The 18,320-nt window shown below is 40.8% G+C and overlaps 2 protein-coding genes across 3 annotated transcripts; both read right to left on the bottom strand.

Annotated features, from left to right (window-relative positions):
• Window positions 1-1,074: 1,074 nt before the first annotated feature.
• pank2 (pantothenate kinase 2) lies at window positions 1,075-6,961 on the bottom strand. Of its 2 annotated transcripts, none has more exons than XM_079174821.1 (7): window positions 6,639-6,961; window positions 5,824-6,176; window positions 5,153-5,406; window positions 4,104-4,280; window positions 3,412-3,535; window positions 2,859-2,984; window positions 1,075-2,637 (listed from the first exon to the last, which is right to left on the bottom strand). In XM_079174821.1, exons 1-7 carry the CDS (start codon window positions 6,829-6,831, stop codon window positions 2,587-2,589), a joined length of 1,278 nt encoding a protein of 425 aa, XP_079030947.1. In that variant the 5' UTR covers window positions 6,832-6,961; the 3' UTR covers window positions 1,075-2,586. The 2 variants fall into 2 exon arrangements, with proteins under 2 accessions (XP_079030947.1, XP_079030948.1); XM_079174822.1 differs by having other exon boundaries at window positions 4,137-4,280.
• A 941-nt stretch (window positions 6,962-7,902) lies between these two features.
• mavs (mitochondrial antiviral signaling protein) lies at window positions 7,903-14,892 on the bottom strand. The gene is made up of 5 exons (XM_079175321.1): window positions 14,811-14,892; window positions 13,098-13,220; window positions 12,533-12,713; window positions 10,239-10,972; window positions 7,903-9,453 (listed from the first exon to the last, which is right to left on the bottom strand). Exons 2-5 carry the CDS (start codon window positions 13,218-13,220, stop codon window positions 8,719-8,721), a joined length of 1,773 nt encoding a protein of 590 aa, XP_079031447.1. The 5' UTR covers window positions 14,811-14,892; the 3' UTR covers window positions 7,903-8,718.
• Between the last annotated feature and the right edge of the window lie 3,428 nt (window positions 14,893-18,320).

The following is an 18,320-nucleotide window of genomic DNA, read 5'->3' as shown; positions in this document are numbered from 1 at the left end:
TTTTTCTTCATATATATATATATAACGTTTTTTCAACTCCTCTGTATGTAAAGTACTGAGAAATTGACAATAAAGCTGACTTTGACTTTGACACCTGCAAAAATAGCTTCTTAGGAAAACATTTTGTCTGTAAAAGCAATAAAACAAATGTCCTTGTATTGACCTGCAGTTGAAGCAGGTATAGCTTGGACGTTAAGGGGTCTAACATTCAATCTTAATGTCCAATGATGTCAATAACTAACTTGCTGGTGAAAACATAGGCGAGCATAAATATGTTGTAACATTATTCTTCCTCCTAACTGTAGCGTTACATCGCCTGGAATCAGAAGCAATTCGCTCGTGTCTCATAGAAAATGAATGACGGCGAACTCCACCTCACGTTCGTCTTTACCATTAAAAGAGATAATACTGCACGGTAAACACAATAACCAAGTACATTTACTCAAGTACTGTACACATTTCAGGTACTTATAACAATACAATGTTCTGGTATTTTATACTTCTACTTCATTACATTTCAGAGGCAAATATTAAACGTCTTACTGCACATTTATTTGCTCGTCAATCTTAAGACGTTTTGCAGATTCAGATCAATAATACAAAGTAAAATCAAATTATGATGCATTATGCTGTATAACGAAAAAACTGCTACCTGGCACTATATATATATATATATATATATATATATATATATAAAATAAAAAATACAGTTTACCAGCTTCAACATTAAAGTAATTTAAATATTAATGCATCAATAATTATAATCAATAATGTATTATTCTGAAATTAGCCACTCTGCATGACTACCTTCATTTAATTCATGTATATTTTGATTCCAATACTTACGTACTTTTTAAATTTTAAAAGACTTTTACTTGTAACAGAGTATTTCTACACTGTGGTATTGTACTTTGACTTAAGTTAAAATGAGCACGTCTTCCACCACTTCAAACTAAAGTAACGCTACATGAAGAGGCCGGTTCTCTTATCTTAGACTGCAAACAGACACACAGCTGCACTGCCTCTGTAGAACGGGAACAACCAAAGCAAATAAACACATTTCTCCACAAGCTGTCACAAAGATATGAAAGGCATGTATTTAATAGGAACAACGAAATAGAACATCTGTCGTGACTGAAAAAACGTTTTCTTTGCAACGTAACATTACAAGCAAACAGTGGGACAGCCTATAGATCTACAGACCAGTTTGTCTCATTTCAAATCACATTGCTGAACACGTTATTGTATTCTATACAAAAACATGACAGGCACTTCATTTTAAAATCAACTTACTGTATATAGAACTTTCAGATACATTTGTATCAAGTATCTAATTTGTGAGTGAAATCTCTTTTAGGAAGTTGAGGATTCATCATGGTCCCTGTAATCCATCGATGGAAACAGATAACATTTAAATGGGACGGATAAGCATGAAATGAAACGATGGGACAAATAACAACTCTGATAACAAGCATGTCAGAGACACAAGGTGGAACATTGTTCACGTTCAGCCTGACTAAGACGTACAGTGAATTCAAAACGTTTAAGTACATACATGCTGAACAAGACAAACACGGTTTGGGATCACAGGACCTCAAGCCTCCATTGGAGGGATGCAGCAAGTTTCTGCATTAAATGAACCTTCTTTCTTATTAAATCTGGGGAAAACTCAGGGATATAATGCCCTAATTTTTACCTCAATTCTCACATTCATCAAAATCTATTTCCATTTGTTCTGATTTCCCTCTACAAGGAGAGAGATGCAGTGGCTCAAGGGCACTTCAGCAGGGCGGCGGTCAGAAAGGGTCTTTAAATGCATCACTTGGACTTTACAGTCCAGTCTCACCAACCTCAAAACTGATTGTCTAGATTTTCTGATACCCGCACTGTTACGAAATGACAGCTTGGAGTAAACAACTGGGTTCATAAACGTTACACATTAAGATCTCAATTGCTGAAAGTAAATCAACGCTACACATTCTATAACAGTAACAGTCAACGTCTCCTTTAAAGACGAGTATCAGATGGATGGGAGTACTATCACGACAACGTCTTTACATTTGAGTTCAATCGTCTAAAGTCTCAGGATATCATCCATGGCTTTGTTGTTTTCCCATATGTTGTTATTTAGGACTGCAAGTATGTAGGGCTGACAGGATTAGTCATTCAATAATAATAATAATGTCCTGTTTGTAAATAAATCGACAACATATTCAGGAAATAAACAACGATGAATGACGCTTTACTGGTAAAATGTTTCCTGTGATTATCTTTAAGTTCTAGCCACCAAATTATAAACTAATAGAATTGAACAAACTTCCATCCACCTGTTCCTAAGTAGGGTAAATATCAGTGAATGCAGTCCTTAAGACTTTGTGATGACGAGTACTCTTTAAGTGTTTCAGGCTTAATTGCTGAGAATATAATAGGACGTTGAAATGTTTGACTGCCACAACAACAATTTAGCAGTAACTGGCTGGTGGCTGACGCAGCATCCCAGTGTGGAATTCATTCTGGCCAGTCTAAAGTGCGAAAGGCTTTTTGCAGCAGATTGACAAGTACTTCTTTGGATGTAGAGCGGCCCGATTAGGACGGATGCAGAAGCTCTAACAGGGCTCCAACTGCTCCAAAGTAGCCCTAAAAAACAAAAAACAAGTGAGCTAGAAATCACACAAAACTGCAATTTAGGTCTTTGAACAAGGCCAAAAAGACAAAAACTACATGTTTGGTCTCTTTAAATCTTCTCTAAAGGCTTACTTTTACTGATTAATTTGTTGCACATGTACAATTTTGCTCCATTTTGTTGTTTGAAAGGTGTTTGTATAAATAAAGTTGTTATTATCATTACAGTTATTTACCTCATGCTGTAGGAAGAGCGCCTTGAGCTGTCCTTTAGACCAGTAGTCCATGGCGTAGGCCAACAGCTTCATAGAGAGCGTGTTGACTCTCAGGAAGTTACCCACAAACACCACTCTCTCTATGTTCTTAGTGGGGAAAGAGAACGAGGAGGGACAAAACAATTTGGTTAATAAGTTAATCTGAAACAGTATGAATACAAATGACAAATATTATCCACGAGTCAAACTGTGAAATCCATTGAGGCAGAATTCAAAATAAGCAAAATGGTGGTTTCTCTTAAGGACTGTATTTCATACCTGCTATTTTGACTTTTAAAGTTAAAAACACATCTCGTTCACTAGTTTAAATGGTTTTGGGGTGGGAGACCCTCTGCTTTAGGCGTTGAAAGCTCCTCTACGCCTTCATAGCCCTGTACAATGCTGCTTGATCAAGATGACACAAGGCAGCACCGTAAAGAGGCTGAACGCAAAGAGGAAACGAGCAGCGGGGTCCACAGACAGCTTCATCGAAAGCCAGTCTTTCTAAAAAAAAAAGGTTTATTTTATCACCAACCTCATTGAGAGCACACATCCTGGTGATGGAGCCGATGTTGTTGGTGATGGTGACCAGTGTCGCCCTGGCCAGGTCCTCTTTGGACACAGACTCCCTCTTCTCTTTGGACAACATGTTGCCAAAACTGTCAAATCGAAACACAAGCCATGTTAGATGAACAGATACGGGAATGTTGTATAATCAGGTGTTGGTATTCGCTGGGTATTCTATTTGAGGATGAAAACAACTGAAATCAAGGCTTCTTTATCACTCTGGGATAGCAACTAGGTGTGGGAATCTCTAGGCACCTTATGATTCGATTCAGAGAGCTATGATGCGATTATAGGTGGGATTGTATCTATATTGGGCTGCTCAGAGGTCAGTGACTCTGCTAGTATTCGGTTTAGTTTCACGTGTATTACTATGTTGCGTTCAGGAGCAGCGGTTAAGAATAAAACATCCCAGTGTCACAGAATTGTTACCGGCAATCATGGAATTGAGTTTTAAATTTCCGATTATTGAGTTTTCTGCATCTTCAAGACGCATCTAAGAATCGATTCCCCCTCCACCGCTAATAGGAACTGCAGTAAATGTAGCACTGTCCTGCTTCCCTGGTTCATTACAGCTGTGACTGTGTTTATGCTGGACGCCACCAAAAACAGTTGTGACCCAGAGTAGTAAAAAAAAAAAAAAAAGCCTGCTGTAAACCGCACCTTGAGGCTACAGCCCAACCTGGCAGCCCAAACCTCTCATAGTTTCCTCCATAGATGTCCCGAACCAGCTTGTCCACTCGTGTGCTCTCCCCTTGAGAAGCCATTTCTAGAGCTTCCTCGAAAGTAGAGCAGCCAGTCAGCAGGCAGCACAGGCCCAGGAAGGTCCCACCGCCGAGGCTGTAGACACAGAGCAACAGAGATATTCATGTTCTAGAAATGTCAGCAGACTGGACTGAAAGTCTAGAACTGGAGTGTAAAATTAAGGGCAAAGAGAAAGAGGTTTTGTATATTATACGGGCTCTCATCTAGTGTTTCTTTCTCAGCACAAAGGGCCATTATGTCGAGGGACAAGTAAGCATTCATGAGTCACCAGACAAGAGGAACCACATTCAAACAAACCAGTGGAGAGTCGGAGGAGGAGGGAAAACTTTAAACTAAACCCAAATCAAACTGACAAAGAACCATTTTGCTACAGTTAAGTGAGGGGGAGAGGTTTGGTAGCAGACAGCTTAAAAAAAAGAAATACTGCTACTTTTCACACCAAGGCTCGAGGGAGACACAAGCGGCAGGCGTCACCAAGCAAGCCGCCCACTTGACTGGAGTGCACCTGCAAATCCCTGCGTCACGTTAACCTGATGTCAGCCTGTGTGTGGCTCGCAAGGGTCAACTCACATTTTCTGTTTTTGTTTTTCTGCTGACTCAAACAACCAATACGTCTTTAAATGTATCACGCTGCACTCGAAAAAAATAGAGTTTTGTTGTTTTCTTTTGCTCATTCTTTCAAGACTGTAGAATATTATCTGAGCTACGAATGCTTTCTTTAATCTTTCATCTGTGGCAGATGAAGGCCTGACTCATCACGAACATATATGAATTATATTGTGATTAAATGGGAGCAGCCTGCTTAAAGCAAACTGCAGCAGGGCCAGTGGATTTCCACTAACGTCCTACATAAGCAACACTGGCACCTCATATGTAAATGTATAATTCCATTATTTCCACCAGCCAACATGGCCAGAGCCCAGTAGATCTCCATCACTGATCATTACCTGGTCCCTGTAACTCGTTTGTAGTTGGTCTCAGAGTAAACGGCCAGGATGCTGACCCCGGACCCTATGTTGACCAGCAGCAGAGGGTAGGGGTTCTCCAGTGTGTAGGGCTTCTGGATGCAGAGGTCCGGGTCAGTGGGGTTTTCAAAGTAGTAGCACTCCGAGGGTCCGCTGGACACCACCGAGTCGATGTACAACACCCCCCGAATCAAACAGTCCAGCTCATCCAGCTTGTGGAGCTGCAAGTCCGCCATCTTTTTTTTTGTTTTTGTTTTTTGGGTGAGAGGAAAGAGAATATGGATAACATCACTGAGGGGATGTGGTCAGATGAACAGAGGCGGGAAACCGGGGGAGGGGGGAAAGAAAACAGGAACAGTTGAAAGGACCTTTAGTGTCCAGTCATGATTTAAAAAAATGAGTTTGCTTTGATTTTTAACCAATTGCACGAGGACATGCATGCCCGTCTTGTCCTTGTAACCACTGGCAGTATTGCTACATCTTCAAACGTGCATTTCAAGTGTTCTCCATCACTGGCTGTTCTGTCTCAGATTACATCACACGCTATAAATAGGTTATACTTCACAAGTCAGTCTGCTCTTTCCTTCCTGACAATCTTCACCGTCCAAGCCTGTAAAAGCAAACGAGGAGAAGAGAACAACTGCAGAACCCACCGTGCGGAAATCAGACTCAAACTTGTACGCCCCCCCTCCTGTGGCGCAGAGGGTGGTGTGGAGGCTGGAGAAGTGCTTGTTGCGGCCCATCTGCAGGAAGGCCGGCAGGTCGTGCGTGGGGAAGCGGATGAAGTGCAGGTTGCCCGTCCTGCCGCACAGCGTCAGGTCCTTCAGCTCCAGGTGCACGTCCCTGATGCCCGTCTTCCCATAGGCGGTGTTGGAGGTTAGGTAGCGCCGGATGCTCTTCAGGTTCTCCACCTCCTCCTGCTCCTCCTCTGCTGTGATGTCTTTGGGCTCAAAGTACACCAGCTTCACCAGAGTGCCTCCAATGTCCATCCCAAACCAGGGAAATGCTGCATTATGTGAGATAATATTTGAAGAAAAGACAATAAAATCACCATTATTTTGTTTTTGTTTTGACATTGCATGATATCATACATTTCAAATTGAAAGGCTTGGTGACAGCGAGGACAATAGAGCTGATGTCTCAATTCTGGCCGACATAACAGAAGCAGAAGTACAGTGTGTACTGCGAACGCCATCTTGTTGCAAAACAGACCCTGGCTATTTACTGCCACTACAGTTATTACATTGTAATACCAATACCAAAATGATTGTGTCAGTTTTAGCTACATCCCAGCAGATTATACAGACATTTACAATTATTTTTTAAAGGAATTTATGCCACTCGTTAAAAGACACTATTTCCACATTTTGTATTTTCACGAGATGTATTTTATATTTTGTTTACATGCAAAACGATGCGTTTCCCAGCAAATACACCGAGCCCCATGCATGAAACGGTCAACACCTACGCGGCCTTGTTTTCCTCACAGAGTCGCTCCGAAGCCTCGCCGTCGAGTTGGAGGTCCGCCGGTCGGATGTGTCCCTTCCTGCGGGCCCGGCTGCCTCATTGTCGGGCATCTCCTTGTCGGACCGCGGCTGCTTCGTGGGCGTTTCGTCTTCGTCGATATTTTCATCCTCGCGTTGGTGGCCATTGAACGCCATTATAATAACTTAACTCACTACATACATGCTACAGTTTATGATTAAATGAAACCCCTTGAACGTCAATTATTTGCTACGGTCTTTGAGCTAGCTAATTAGCTAGCTAAGTAGCTGTGTCGTTAACGGTCGGTGTACATGTCCTTTTTATGTTCGCTGTCAAGACTGGGGTGGGCGGGGTCAGTCGGTGATTGAAGGACTCCAGAACCAATCAGAATGCGAACCCAAAAGTCAGAAAACAGCTTACAAAAAGGGGCTGATGTCATATTTTTCTTGAGTTAAACATCATTTATGCATGACGTTAAAAACAAGCACACTTTTATTTATCCCTTACAAACATCTTGAATAATATATAGCTACATTATATCCCACAAACTCCTTTATTTGTATTTATTTATATTCAATTTATTAATAAATAAACCTTAATATGGTCAATGTAATTTACCAATTGAAAAATAAGTCCTTTTAAAGAAAGAATGAATTTCTAATGCTTTGGCAATAGATACTTAATTTACCAAATTTTTAACAAGTTTAAAGTACGTTGCATTTTCTGCAGCTTGTTTTTTAAGATGCAAAATGGCATTTGGTTGATGAGAATGATCCAGTTACTCCCAAATCATCTATAATACAAGCACTATATATATATTTTTTTTCTTCTTTTCTCTGCAGGGAAATTAACATACACACTCAATAAAGGATTTTTTTTTTTTAATTTTAGGTTTATTGTTTATATGATTGTCAAGTGTATAGCCAGAGACAGTGACTCGACATTTTGACAAACCTTAAACTGAGATTACAATGAGATTGTACATGTGTTCCATAATAGCAATACATTAAATAGACAAAGCATCTTTGCAGCTCACACAACATGAATTCTCAAACTTGCTTCTAGTTAAAAGGAGAGAAAAATCCAATGGAAAAATAAAATACCATCTCAAAACATTGGCCAGAGAGCACACAGTGCGGCAAGATTTACCTATTTCCAATTTTGTATTGTGCATTATTAATTTGATCTCATTGCATAAAAAAAAACAAAAGTGATGTTTACACTAACTCCATGTTTTCAAACATCAAAACTGAAGAAATAAGCAATAACCACAAAAATGACCATTTAAAAACCCAGTTAAATATGAAGCTACTAACACGACATCTCACGATTAACACTCTCTTTGGTTCTAAAAGAAACAGGAAGTGCTATAGTTTTTAAATGTTTTGGAATAACTGGTCTGGGCTACGGGCCATTTACAACTTGTAAAGTACGTTACTTAAATATACAGCTTCTAGCTGACTGATTCTTTGAGAATTGAGTGCTTTGGAATGTTTTTAACACATCCGTTTATCTTAAAATACCTATATAGTGTAAATATGTACAAATAAATACAGACAGTGCACTAGCCATCATTTACAGAGTGTGATGCTGGTACTCTGTCTTCCACAGTCCACATCCAGTATAATTCAGGTCCTTTGTACACTAACACTGGATGACAGCCAACAGTCTTATCTTGAAAGTGCTTGGAAGTGAACATACAAACATTTCTATCACTAATACACAGCTGAAGTGAATCTTTACGATCCACATATTTGCAGCGAGTGCATGAATAACCTGAGATCTCAACCTCAGCTGCATGAAGTTCCATTACTAATTTAGGAAGGGAAGGTTTGGTTTTTGCTCACTAGGGAAAACGTCATTCAACATTAAAAATACTAAAACATGGTCCGACTTCACAACATACTTAAGACCAAAGGTCTGGCAAATCAGCTATTATTACTATAGGTTATTATTAAACAGCTGCCTCTCGCCTTCCCAGTGATACAATAAGGCACCATAACCCGAAGATCCCCTTTCAAAAGCCTCATCTTAACTTCCTTTAAAAAGGTATTAAAATCACCTTATTTCCTAAACCTCCACGCCAAAATCAGTGCACAGGCGCCCACTCCTGCAGCGGTCAGAATGTACTTTTTATTAGCTAGCTGGGTGCAAGAGGCCGTCTTCTTCTTTGAATCCTTTAACTCTGGTGAAGTATCAGCAGCGGGTGCGGGCTCAGAGGGGTGGTAGTCCTCACTGGACGGGGTGTGTACACTCAATGCAGTGTTGGTGGAAAGTGGCGGTGCAGAGGCGATCTCCTTGGCTGCTTCACCGTTAACGATCTGAGCTTGTGTTGGGCTCTGGCCGTCCAGGTCAAGGATAGACGGCTCCTCTGATACATGCACCACATGCGTCAACACCTGGTGTGTCTCCAAACTCTGACAAGGGGACTCGTAGTGGTTTTCCTCCGGTTCACTGTGGTTAAGAGCAATGCCGTTCTCCTGGCACGGCAGTGCGGACGCTGTACTCGCAGCGATGGAGCTGACAGCAGAGCACGCAGGAGGTTGGGCGGAGGTCACAGCGTCCGGTGCAGCATCGCTGATTTCCAGACGCTCACTGTCGCCCGAGTAAGGCTGCACCGGGGAGCTGGGTGCACAGACAGTGGGGCTGCCATTATTTGGTGGGTGGATGCTGATGAGTTGGCCAGGCTTGCTCATACACACATGGCTGTCATCACAGAGAGAGGCGTCTATCCCAGCAGCACCCGGCAGGGGGGAGGATGCAGCTGCAGTTTCTGTCTGTGGGCTGCTTTCAACAATCTGCAGGTAAAAATTAGGTCAAGTTTAGTTGTTAAAAAAGGAAGCTGGTGTAGCTTTTTCTCTGTCAAAACTACAGCTTAACAGCTCCAAGTGAAGTTGAATCGATCCCTCTCAAACATAGTGTTGAACAACATAAGAGTATATTGTCCTTGGGTGAAAATACCCATGATTGAAATGTTTTTCAGGAAAAAATGATATCAGAAAATCTGTACACTGAACGTAAATATAACTTTGTTTTCAGGAAAACTTTGGCCTTAGAAACACAATTTTATATTAATCTTCCACACTAAAATGCTTCAAAACTATTAAAGTAATAGTTGAACTGTCTCTTTGTTAAGTGGTGCATCTCTGTTCCATAGATGTGAACAACGAGAAGTAACTTTAGGTTATTCTTGTTCTGCTAAATTGGAGGTTTAACACAGAAAAATATATTTCAGAGGATAAATAAATACACATTACAGCACTCAAAGAGACTCAAAATACACCAGAATGCAATGAATCTATAATATGAATATTGGTTTACTGTAAAGTTCACCAGAGCGTCTTATTGGTTAAAACTTTAGGTGAAACAAACAAAAAATCTCTCCCACTGTTGGTCACTTGTATTCTATTGTAATAATGACGTTTCAGTCCTCAGACCTTCACCAAGTAAAATTCATGAATTAATACCTTTAGTTAATTTTGCTTGATGAAGGTTTGAGGACCAAAACAAATAAAGTGAGTACCAGAGACATCTTTTGTGTTTTTATTACTGAGTCTTAAAACGAACATATTTCGGTATTCACCTGCGTGGTCGGAGGTTCAGAGGTCTCTTCAGGCTGCAGGACAACAGCTGGTTTGAGGTCCACAGGAGGGGTGGTGTCCTGGACTGGAGGCTTCTCTGGGGTCATCGTGAGGAAAGAGGATCCATCGGTGTCATCCGAGTTCATCTGGGTCGGAGAGGGACTCTGCGGTGGCCTGACCTCTGTGGAGGTGGTAGTTGTCTGGAGAGGATCCGGGCCAGGTGGAGTGTCCGTTTCACACTGGGGCGGTTGAAGATCGGCCACGTGGTCGATTGATACCTCGCTGTTTTCTGCGCTCTCCTCATCAGGGATCACACCGTTATCACCAGAGACGTCCAGGATGTCTGATTCAGAGTTTTCCTCCGGCTCCTGGTGGGAGTTAACCTCCCTCTGAGGCGCTGGACTTGTACTCGTCTGAGTGTTTGGGCTCTCAGGGGACGCGGGAGGCGTTGATGGACGGGCTGCCACTTCAACCTGAGTTGACTGTGGGGGCTCAGGGACCGGCTCAGGGACCGGCTCAGGTGGAGAAACGGCCTCGGGAACTTGTGGCTGCACGGGGGTTTCCAGAGGGGGGGAGGCCTCGGCGGCTGGCTCTGGAGGAGGCGACGCTTCGGCTGGCGGAGCGACAGCAGCCTGACTGTTTGCACCGCTCTCTGGGACGGGCGGAGGACTGGCAGATGGTGCTGGATGGACGTGTGCCTTGACGACAGTCGTTGGAGGGGAGCTGGGGTTGGAATCTAGGGCAAAGCAAACAACGTTGTCTTTTAAATCCATTTTGAATACATGTGACTAAAGCTCCCGAGGGGCTAGCTGACTGTGTAATAATACAGCAATTCAGTTATCATTTACTCACTTACTGGAGTTTCTAACGAGCACTCATGTGCTGTATGTCCGATAAATGGATGTATTTATGTGTATTTATCGTTTTTATATTGTAACTAAGGTCTGATATATGTCCTACAGGTGTGTTTATTAATGTGGATTTATGTTTTTTATATTTTATATTGTCATTAAGGTCTGATATATGTTGAAATGGTGTTTTTGTTAATGTGGAACTAACATTTTTATATTGTTATTATATGTGCACTTTATACAAGCCCAGAGACAACAGTTGAAAATGAGCATTGTGCTATATCTGGGGCAATATATTTATTGTCCCGCTCTTAAATGAACCGATACATAAAATAAATGAAGGAAACATCCAGCAAATTGATACTGTGTTTCTGCTTCTTTGTCCTAAAGAATTGTTTTATATTGTTTTTTATTATATTAAATGTGTGGTGAAACTGGAGACAAATTTCCACAACATAGACAATTAAGTTCCTAACTAACTAAAAATCTTATTATTATGTGCATGAAGTTCTTCCTTCAGTAAAACACGACGTGTGCACGCATTAGAAGCTGCTCACTATCTCCACTGAAGTGTTCAGTGTGCAGTATGTTACTTACAGATATCCAGAAACATCTCACCCTGACAATTTATAAGTCTAGCATTTCAGATTTTAGAGTTTCATGACACCGTTCTCTCACGACACAGCTGTCTCTGAAGGTCACACAGCTGTTTTGCCTGCACTGTATAAATGAGCTTATAAAGCTCCGTAAGTCACACGCTCGCCTGTTAACTGTCCATGCGGGGGCCACAAATACACAACAATATTAACATTTATGCAAACATTTTATTTCCAAATGACTGCAATGTACTATGCTGAGTAGGGCTGCACAATGAATCGTGTATTAAGCGCAATCACGATATTGGTTTTCCACATATGCATGATCAACAGCGATGTTGACATTTATTATTTTGGCCATAATATAATGTTGAGTCCAACATTTGTCAATCTCGCTCTTGCCGACGCCGGTCGAAAACATCTGCTCCATCCATAAAAGCCTATAAGGCCGTTCTTTGCTCATTTTTCAATGAAATAATACTCTCCATTTCTGATATAACTGATGCTATTGCAGCATCTACGCTAACCTCTTTAGGAGCCGCCATTGTTGTTTAGAAGGAAGCTTTACCAGTAGCTCCTCACAGCATGCTGATCGGTTAGCGCTCCGGCTTACTGGACACAAACGCAGTGCTTGAAGCCTGACGAGATGTATTTTTTTGTTTTTGTGATATATGACCCCGCGATTTTCACACAATCTCTGGAACTTATTTTGGGGTTAAATACTGAATTCCTTTATTGTCTCACATACTACTTTCATCACTTTGATAGAATTAGTTTGAGGTAGTGCTAAATATTTTCTGATCAACAGGGAATAATACACAGAACGAGGTACTTGACTTAAAGACTCACTGTTGATGCCTCTCAGAGTGTCGTATTCTGCTCTGATCTCTGCTGCTAGAGTTGTGTGCTCACACGCCTCGAGTGCGTCGATGAACTGCTCCGGCCAGTTTTCTCTTCTCTTCAGACAGTCCAGAAGAAGCACCATGCTGTCGTAGTTCCCATACGTTTCTCTTTTTGCCTCTATGTTTTCCTAAAATTAGATTTCATACCAAAAAAAAGCATATGAATACATCAATTTATCGGTTTGTTGTTAATGTACTGATGATTTTTTTTAGTGAGGCTTATTGTTCAAAATGTGCTGTTAATGTCATCAGTGGTAATAAACATTATAAAAGCCTAACAATAACCAAAAAAAAGTTTATGATAGGATGTGATGTTATAGACTTTATATCAATATTGGCCAAATATAATTGCTTATACTTGTACTCTTAAAGTCGGTAACTTTTACAGTAGTACATGAAACCAATAAACACGTTCCTCTGCCTCCTTTAACGGCTTTTGCAAGATACCACAACACCCGAAGAAGAAGAACCAATCAAACAAACCCGAGTCCTTTACACCTAATGAAACGTACCCGGTCGTGAGGAGTCAAGCAGGGCAGGTGGATCATTATTTCTCTCACTTTCACCTTGCTCACAATTGTCGGCATTTTCCGCCGCAAGTATCCGTTGTACAGCTTGTCACTGGCAAACGACATCTGTGAAATATGAGGAAGTGGAGAAAAACACAGAGACAGTTAAGACGTAATATAATTTCTGCTCCTGGTATCTACATGGGAGATGGGAAAGTACCCAAAAACACATTATGGCAACCTGATCTTTATTGTCTGCAGTGATCACAGATTCACTTATTCGGGACTTTTTACTCAGTGAAACCGAAAGTGAAAGTGAGGATCAGACATCCTGCAGCTCTGGGGGTACAAAAAAGGAAAATGGGACCCTTTCCTTTCAGTTTCCGAGAAACTCTTTTTAATGTGTGCGACTCATTCTGCACAGCTGCAACTCTTTTCTTCCGTTTTCAAAGGGGAGGACAACGCTCTTTCACTTCAAGGTTGCAGCAGTCTGGCAGACGAAGAAGGTGAACAGGCCCAGACTAGTCACTGATTAATCACCTCCACACTTCAGCTTAATATCTGAACTTTAAATGTGCACACACCCACACATTCATAAGGCTTTGTCAGGATCAAATACAAAGCCTGGGCACTCTTTTTGTTTTGTATTGAATACACCTTAAAACCTTCACTTTGTTTGTATCTAAACAGTCCGATGAAGTAATCTGCTGTCAGTCGGGGGAGGCGTTTTTTCTCAGGATTATCGGTCATCACCGGCCTCGTCAAATGGAGCAGTACGTTAAGGTTTAGTGTCAACACGGAACAAATGTCAGAGGTAGAAACCAAAGAGCAAAGTCTTCCTCAATGTATCATTAGCCCTCAAGAGGCCGAGGTTTACCTGACACACACACACACACACACACACACACACACACACACACACACACACACACACACAGAGAATGACAGGTCAATATGCTTAGCTGTGTTCAAGCTTTAAGTGGAATGTAGGACGTTTGTGGGTTGTATTTTCAAGCATGCATCTAAGTGTAAAGTGACGAGGGATTTTAGATTACCAAGCCAAGGTGAGGTGGTGTGAGAGGGGAGGGGGGGAAGCACCTTGACACGAGAGTGAATTATGCAGAGCTGAGCCAAATGAATGACCTCTAAACTGGTGGGCCATTGCAGTCCTTCTTCTTGCAGTGCTGTCTCCTTGGCTTTCCAAGACGTGTCGGTCAAATTTCATGCAAAACAGATCTCATGAAAATCTCACAGCTACTGTTTCAAGTCTTATTTGAGTCTCACGGAGCTTTGCGAGAGTTCAGATTAAATTGAACTTTGTTATTACACACAGGGACATTCGACAAGAAGTGAAAGCAGATGTATTAAGATTTACAAACTGGCATGAGGAAATAGCTCGAGCCAGTTTTTGGAGTAAACATGAATAGGAAGGTGGGGGGGGGGGCAAAAAGAAAGAAACGGTTGCACACAAACAACAATAACGATAGCGACTAATATCATCCTATAGAATATTGAAATATGTTGGGAAAAATACTTTTTCAAGCCTATTTTATGATAACAAGAATTGACAAAGCAGGTTTGGAAGACACAGTCCGATGCATAGGAACAACGAAGACGAGCTAACCGCGTGTCAAACATTGAAATGTGTTGTTAAACAAAGCTAAATAATAACACAGTTAATACATTTCTCGTAATGTCACATAATATAGTTCTCACCTTTCGTGTTTTGGTGCCTCAGCAGTTCGTGGCTCTCCGTCAGAAGCTATTCCTGCTCTCACTAAAACCTGCGCTGTCTTCCTCGCACACACATCTGCGCCGCTGTTCACTGCCGAGCTCCTCGTTCTCCATTCCTATTGGACGAGAGCGCCGTCCATCAAAACACGGGCCAATAGGATAGAGGTTAGGCGGTGAAGAAGGCGGGGCGTGCTTAATCGTGACCCTAACGGTGACCTTTGGTGTGCTGGGATGGGACGGCAGCAGAATTAGATTGGATCTAGACTTCTGCTTTACATCTGTCTCTAATCCCTGATCCTAATCCGTTCACATACACACACACGCACACACACACACACACACACACACACACACAAAGGGGAGGGAACAAATTGTATTATTTATACATGAAACAGAAAATATGACCATAACAATTGTATTCCTTAATGAAAAAGTTGGTATTCAACAGCAGAAAATCCGGTAGGATTAAAAAACAGTGGTGGGATGTTTGAGGTACTTGTACTTGAATATGTCCATTTCATGCCACTTTGTTATTTCTACTCTGCTTCTGCTCCGATTCAATACAGAGAGAAATATTGTACATTACACGATGATCTTTGAAAGATGTCTAATTGTTCCAGATTAAAAGTATCTAACAGGATTGACAACCACAAAAAAATAGTAACTACAGAAATGTAGAGGAGCAGAAAAGTAGCATGAAATTGAAATACTCAAGTGAAATACAAGTACCTGAAAGTTGTACTGAGAATACTTCAGTACATTTTATATTCCACCACTGCTGATATTATTACATTTGTGCTTTTATCATATTGTTTGTGCTGATATGTATGCAGCACAGATTTCAAATGTACTAATCCGCATTTAATCATGATTAATCTGTGAGAAACAACTATAGGCGACCGCAGTGGTTTGTTTGTTTATTTATTTATTCCAGTAGAAGACCAAAGGTCAAAAGACTCGAGAAGAATCCTCTTTAAGGCTTCTTATCATTTCAGTTTGTATGCTTTTTGCCATCCCTCAAAAAGTTCGTGGTGTGTTTCAGTGTTTCAGCTATGTTTTATTATTTGTGTTGTTTCTTGAAGTATTGATCTGATTAAGGGAAAAGTGTGTAATTGAGAGTGTAAAGTGTGTTAAGGGGGAAAACAATAAATCCCAAGATCTGCTGAATCATAAAAACACAAGTTACATGAGTTTAAATTAGGTCTAAAACACAAGTTTACGACACCAGAGCAGCAACATGACTGAGTCAAGTGTAATCTTATGCTCATGTCTAAACACAAGGTGGCGCCACTGACTCACTCACTGAGTCAGGAGCAGTCTACTGTGTCCAGTAACACACAGTATGCTTTTACAAAAACATTCCCTGAATAACACGAGCATCCACTGATGTGTACAGACAGGAGATCCGTCTTTTGTGTGACAATAATCTTATTTAATGCAAGAAGCAAGTTAACAACATGGACAGGGTCCCGTGTGATCTGAATTACTGGAGGATTATGGGAAGGATAATGACATCATAGGCTGTTAGTTCATTATATCACAGGTTTGTTAAACAGGGATTGAATGGGCTCAATGTTTGTTTCAAAGTTGTTGTTTTTTAATGATAAGATGTTCTTTATCCTGCAAACGTGCCTTTAAATATTTTACAATAAATGCATTGCCTCAAGAATAAAAAGACATCTCTCAAGATGCAAAGAGGTAAATATCATGACCACAGTGCTGCCTTTGTGCTCGACGATTTTAACTTATATGCTGTTTTTCTGGGGAAAGTGACCGATGGAACGAGAATAAACACCTCAGTTGATGTCAAACAAAAAGACAATATCACACTGCACCATGGGAAGTGTAGGATTCAAGGGTTTTGGAGCTTGACTCATATTAGGAACTAAAGATCTGGATATTTTATCCGCTGATATTTCCATATTGACCGTCAACTTTACTCAGATACATCTTTAAATCTCTGGAGCACCGCTTTGAGTTTTGAACCTCAAAACAAAACAACATTTCCATTAATAAAACGTGCATTACTCCGGTTGCTGCTGCAGCTCTGCACTTAGAGATCACCTGTCAATAAAACCATGTGGGTGGCATAGTCTGTGACATCTCCTTCCGTACATTTCCTTTTGTCGTCTCTGCATGTAGGTGGCAATCTCTTCTTTATCATTTTTCCACATTACCTTCTGAACTAAACGTAAAGCGGGTCACTGCCAGAGGAGTATCAGAAGAGACAGTGTGTGTTTAGAAAAGCAGATGTTGGGAAAACAAAGATGTGTATGGATGAAAATATAGTTGTTACTTTTATGATATTTGATGAAAGCAATGATTTGGATGGCAGTCTAGACATCGGAGTGGCCAAATAAGAGAAGGTGAAAATCAGTTGGGAACAGACAACAAACCGGACACTAAACAACACAAAACCATCTTTATTCGGCGAATCCCAACCCTCTAACCCTCCTTGCAGCTCTTGCTAAAACTATTAGCGAGTCCCACTTTGTCTCAAGTCTGCTTCAAACCTTTCATATCTTGCAGGGAAATCCTTCCTTTGAGAGACGATGGCTACAAATAAAGCCACAGCGAGAGCCTGAGGCAACATCAACAATCCATCACGGTTGAGTGGGGAGAAAAAACAGCAGCTTCATCTCAATAAAAGAGCAGGACTTTACTCTTTTCAGAGGCCTTTAGCTTTAAAACTACAGAGAAAAAAAGATGGAGTCATAATGTACACGGTTCTCATGCATCACACTGATATTTCAACTCAGTAGTGGTTCAATGTAAAGCAATAAAGGTAAAAATGCAGAGAAATGTTACTATATGCTATTATATATTATATCATTAGATTATTATTACTGATGCATTCATGTAAAAGCAGGATTTTGTTGTTGTAGTTGTTTGAGGTCAAGATCATTTTCATTATGAATTAATCTGCTGATTATTTTTCCCATTAGTCGATTGATTATTTGAGTTGTAAACATTTAAAATATAGTGAGAAATGTAGTCACCGTCTCCCAGAGCTGGTCCAAACCTCAACATTATTTAAAACACATTAAAATTATTAAAAGGGAAAGCATCAAATCTTCACATTTAAGAAGCAGGAACCATGAAATGATGATCAAAATATTTGATTTGACTGATCGCTCCAGCTGTTCTCGTATATACTGTAGTTTCATTTTAAAACATCTTTATATGTTTTCTATGCAAACAATTGAATAGTGACTAAAGCTGTCACATAAATGTAGTAAAGTAAAGTACAATATTTCCCTCTGAAATGTAGTGAAGTACAAGTATAAAGTGGCATGAAAAGAGAAGACTCGAGTTTTAATTCCCTCGGCCGATCCAACCCGACTGCTTTTTCATTTTATGTGAGTTCAGATCTTGGTTAAAGTTCGTGAGTTCAGTCTTCAGCAGAGACGGCTAACCCTTAACCCACATATGAAGAAGCTCGCTGGCCGTATGAATGATGAATGAGACGGCTTTCATTGAAAACGAGTACAT

Source organism: Pholis gunnellus (genome assembly GCF_910591455.1).
Source record: "Pholis gunnellus genome assembly, chromosome: 15".
Lineage (NCBI taxonomy): Eukaryota > Metazoa > Chordata > Actinopteri > Perciformes > Pholidae > Pholis > Pholis gunnellus.
This window is presented reverse-complemented; position numbering and strand designations above follow the sequence as displayed.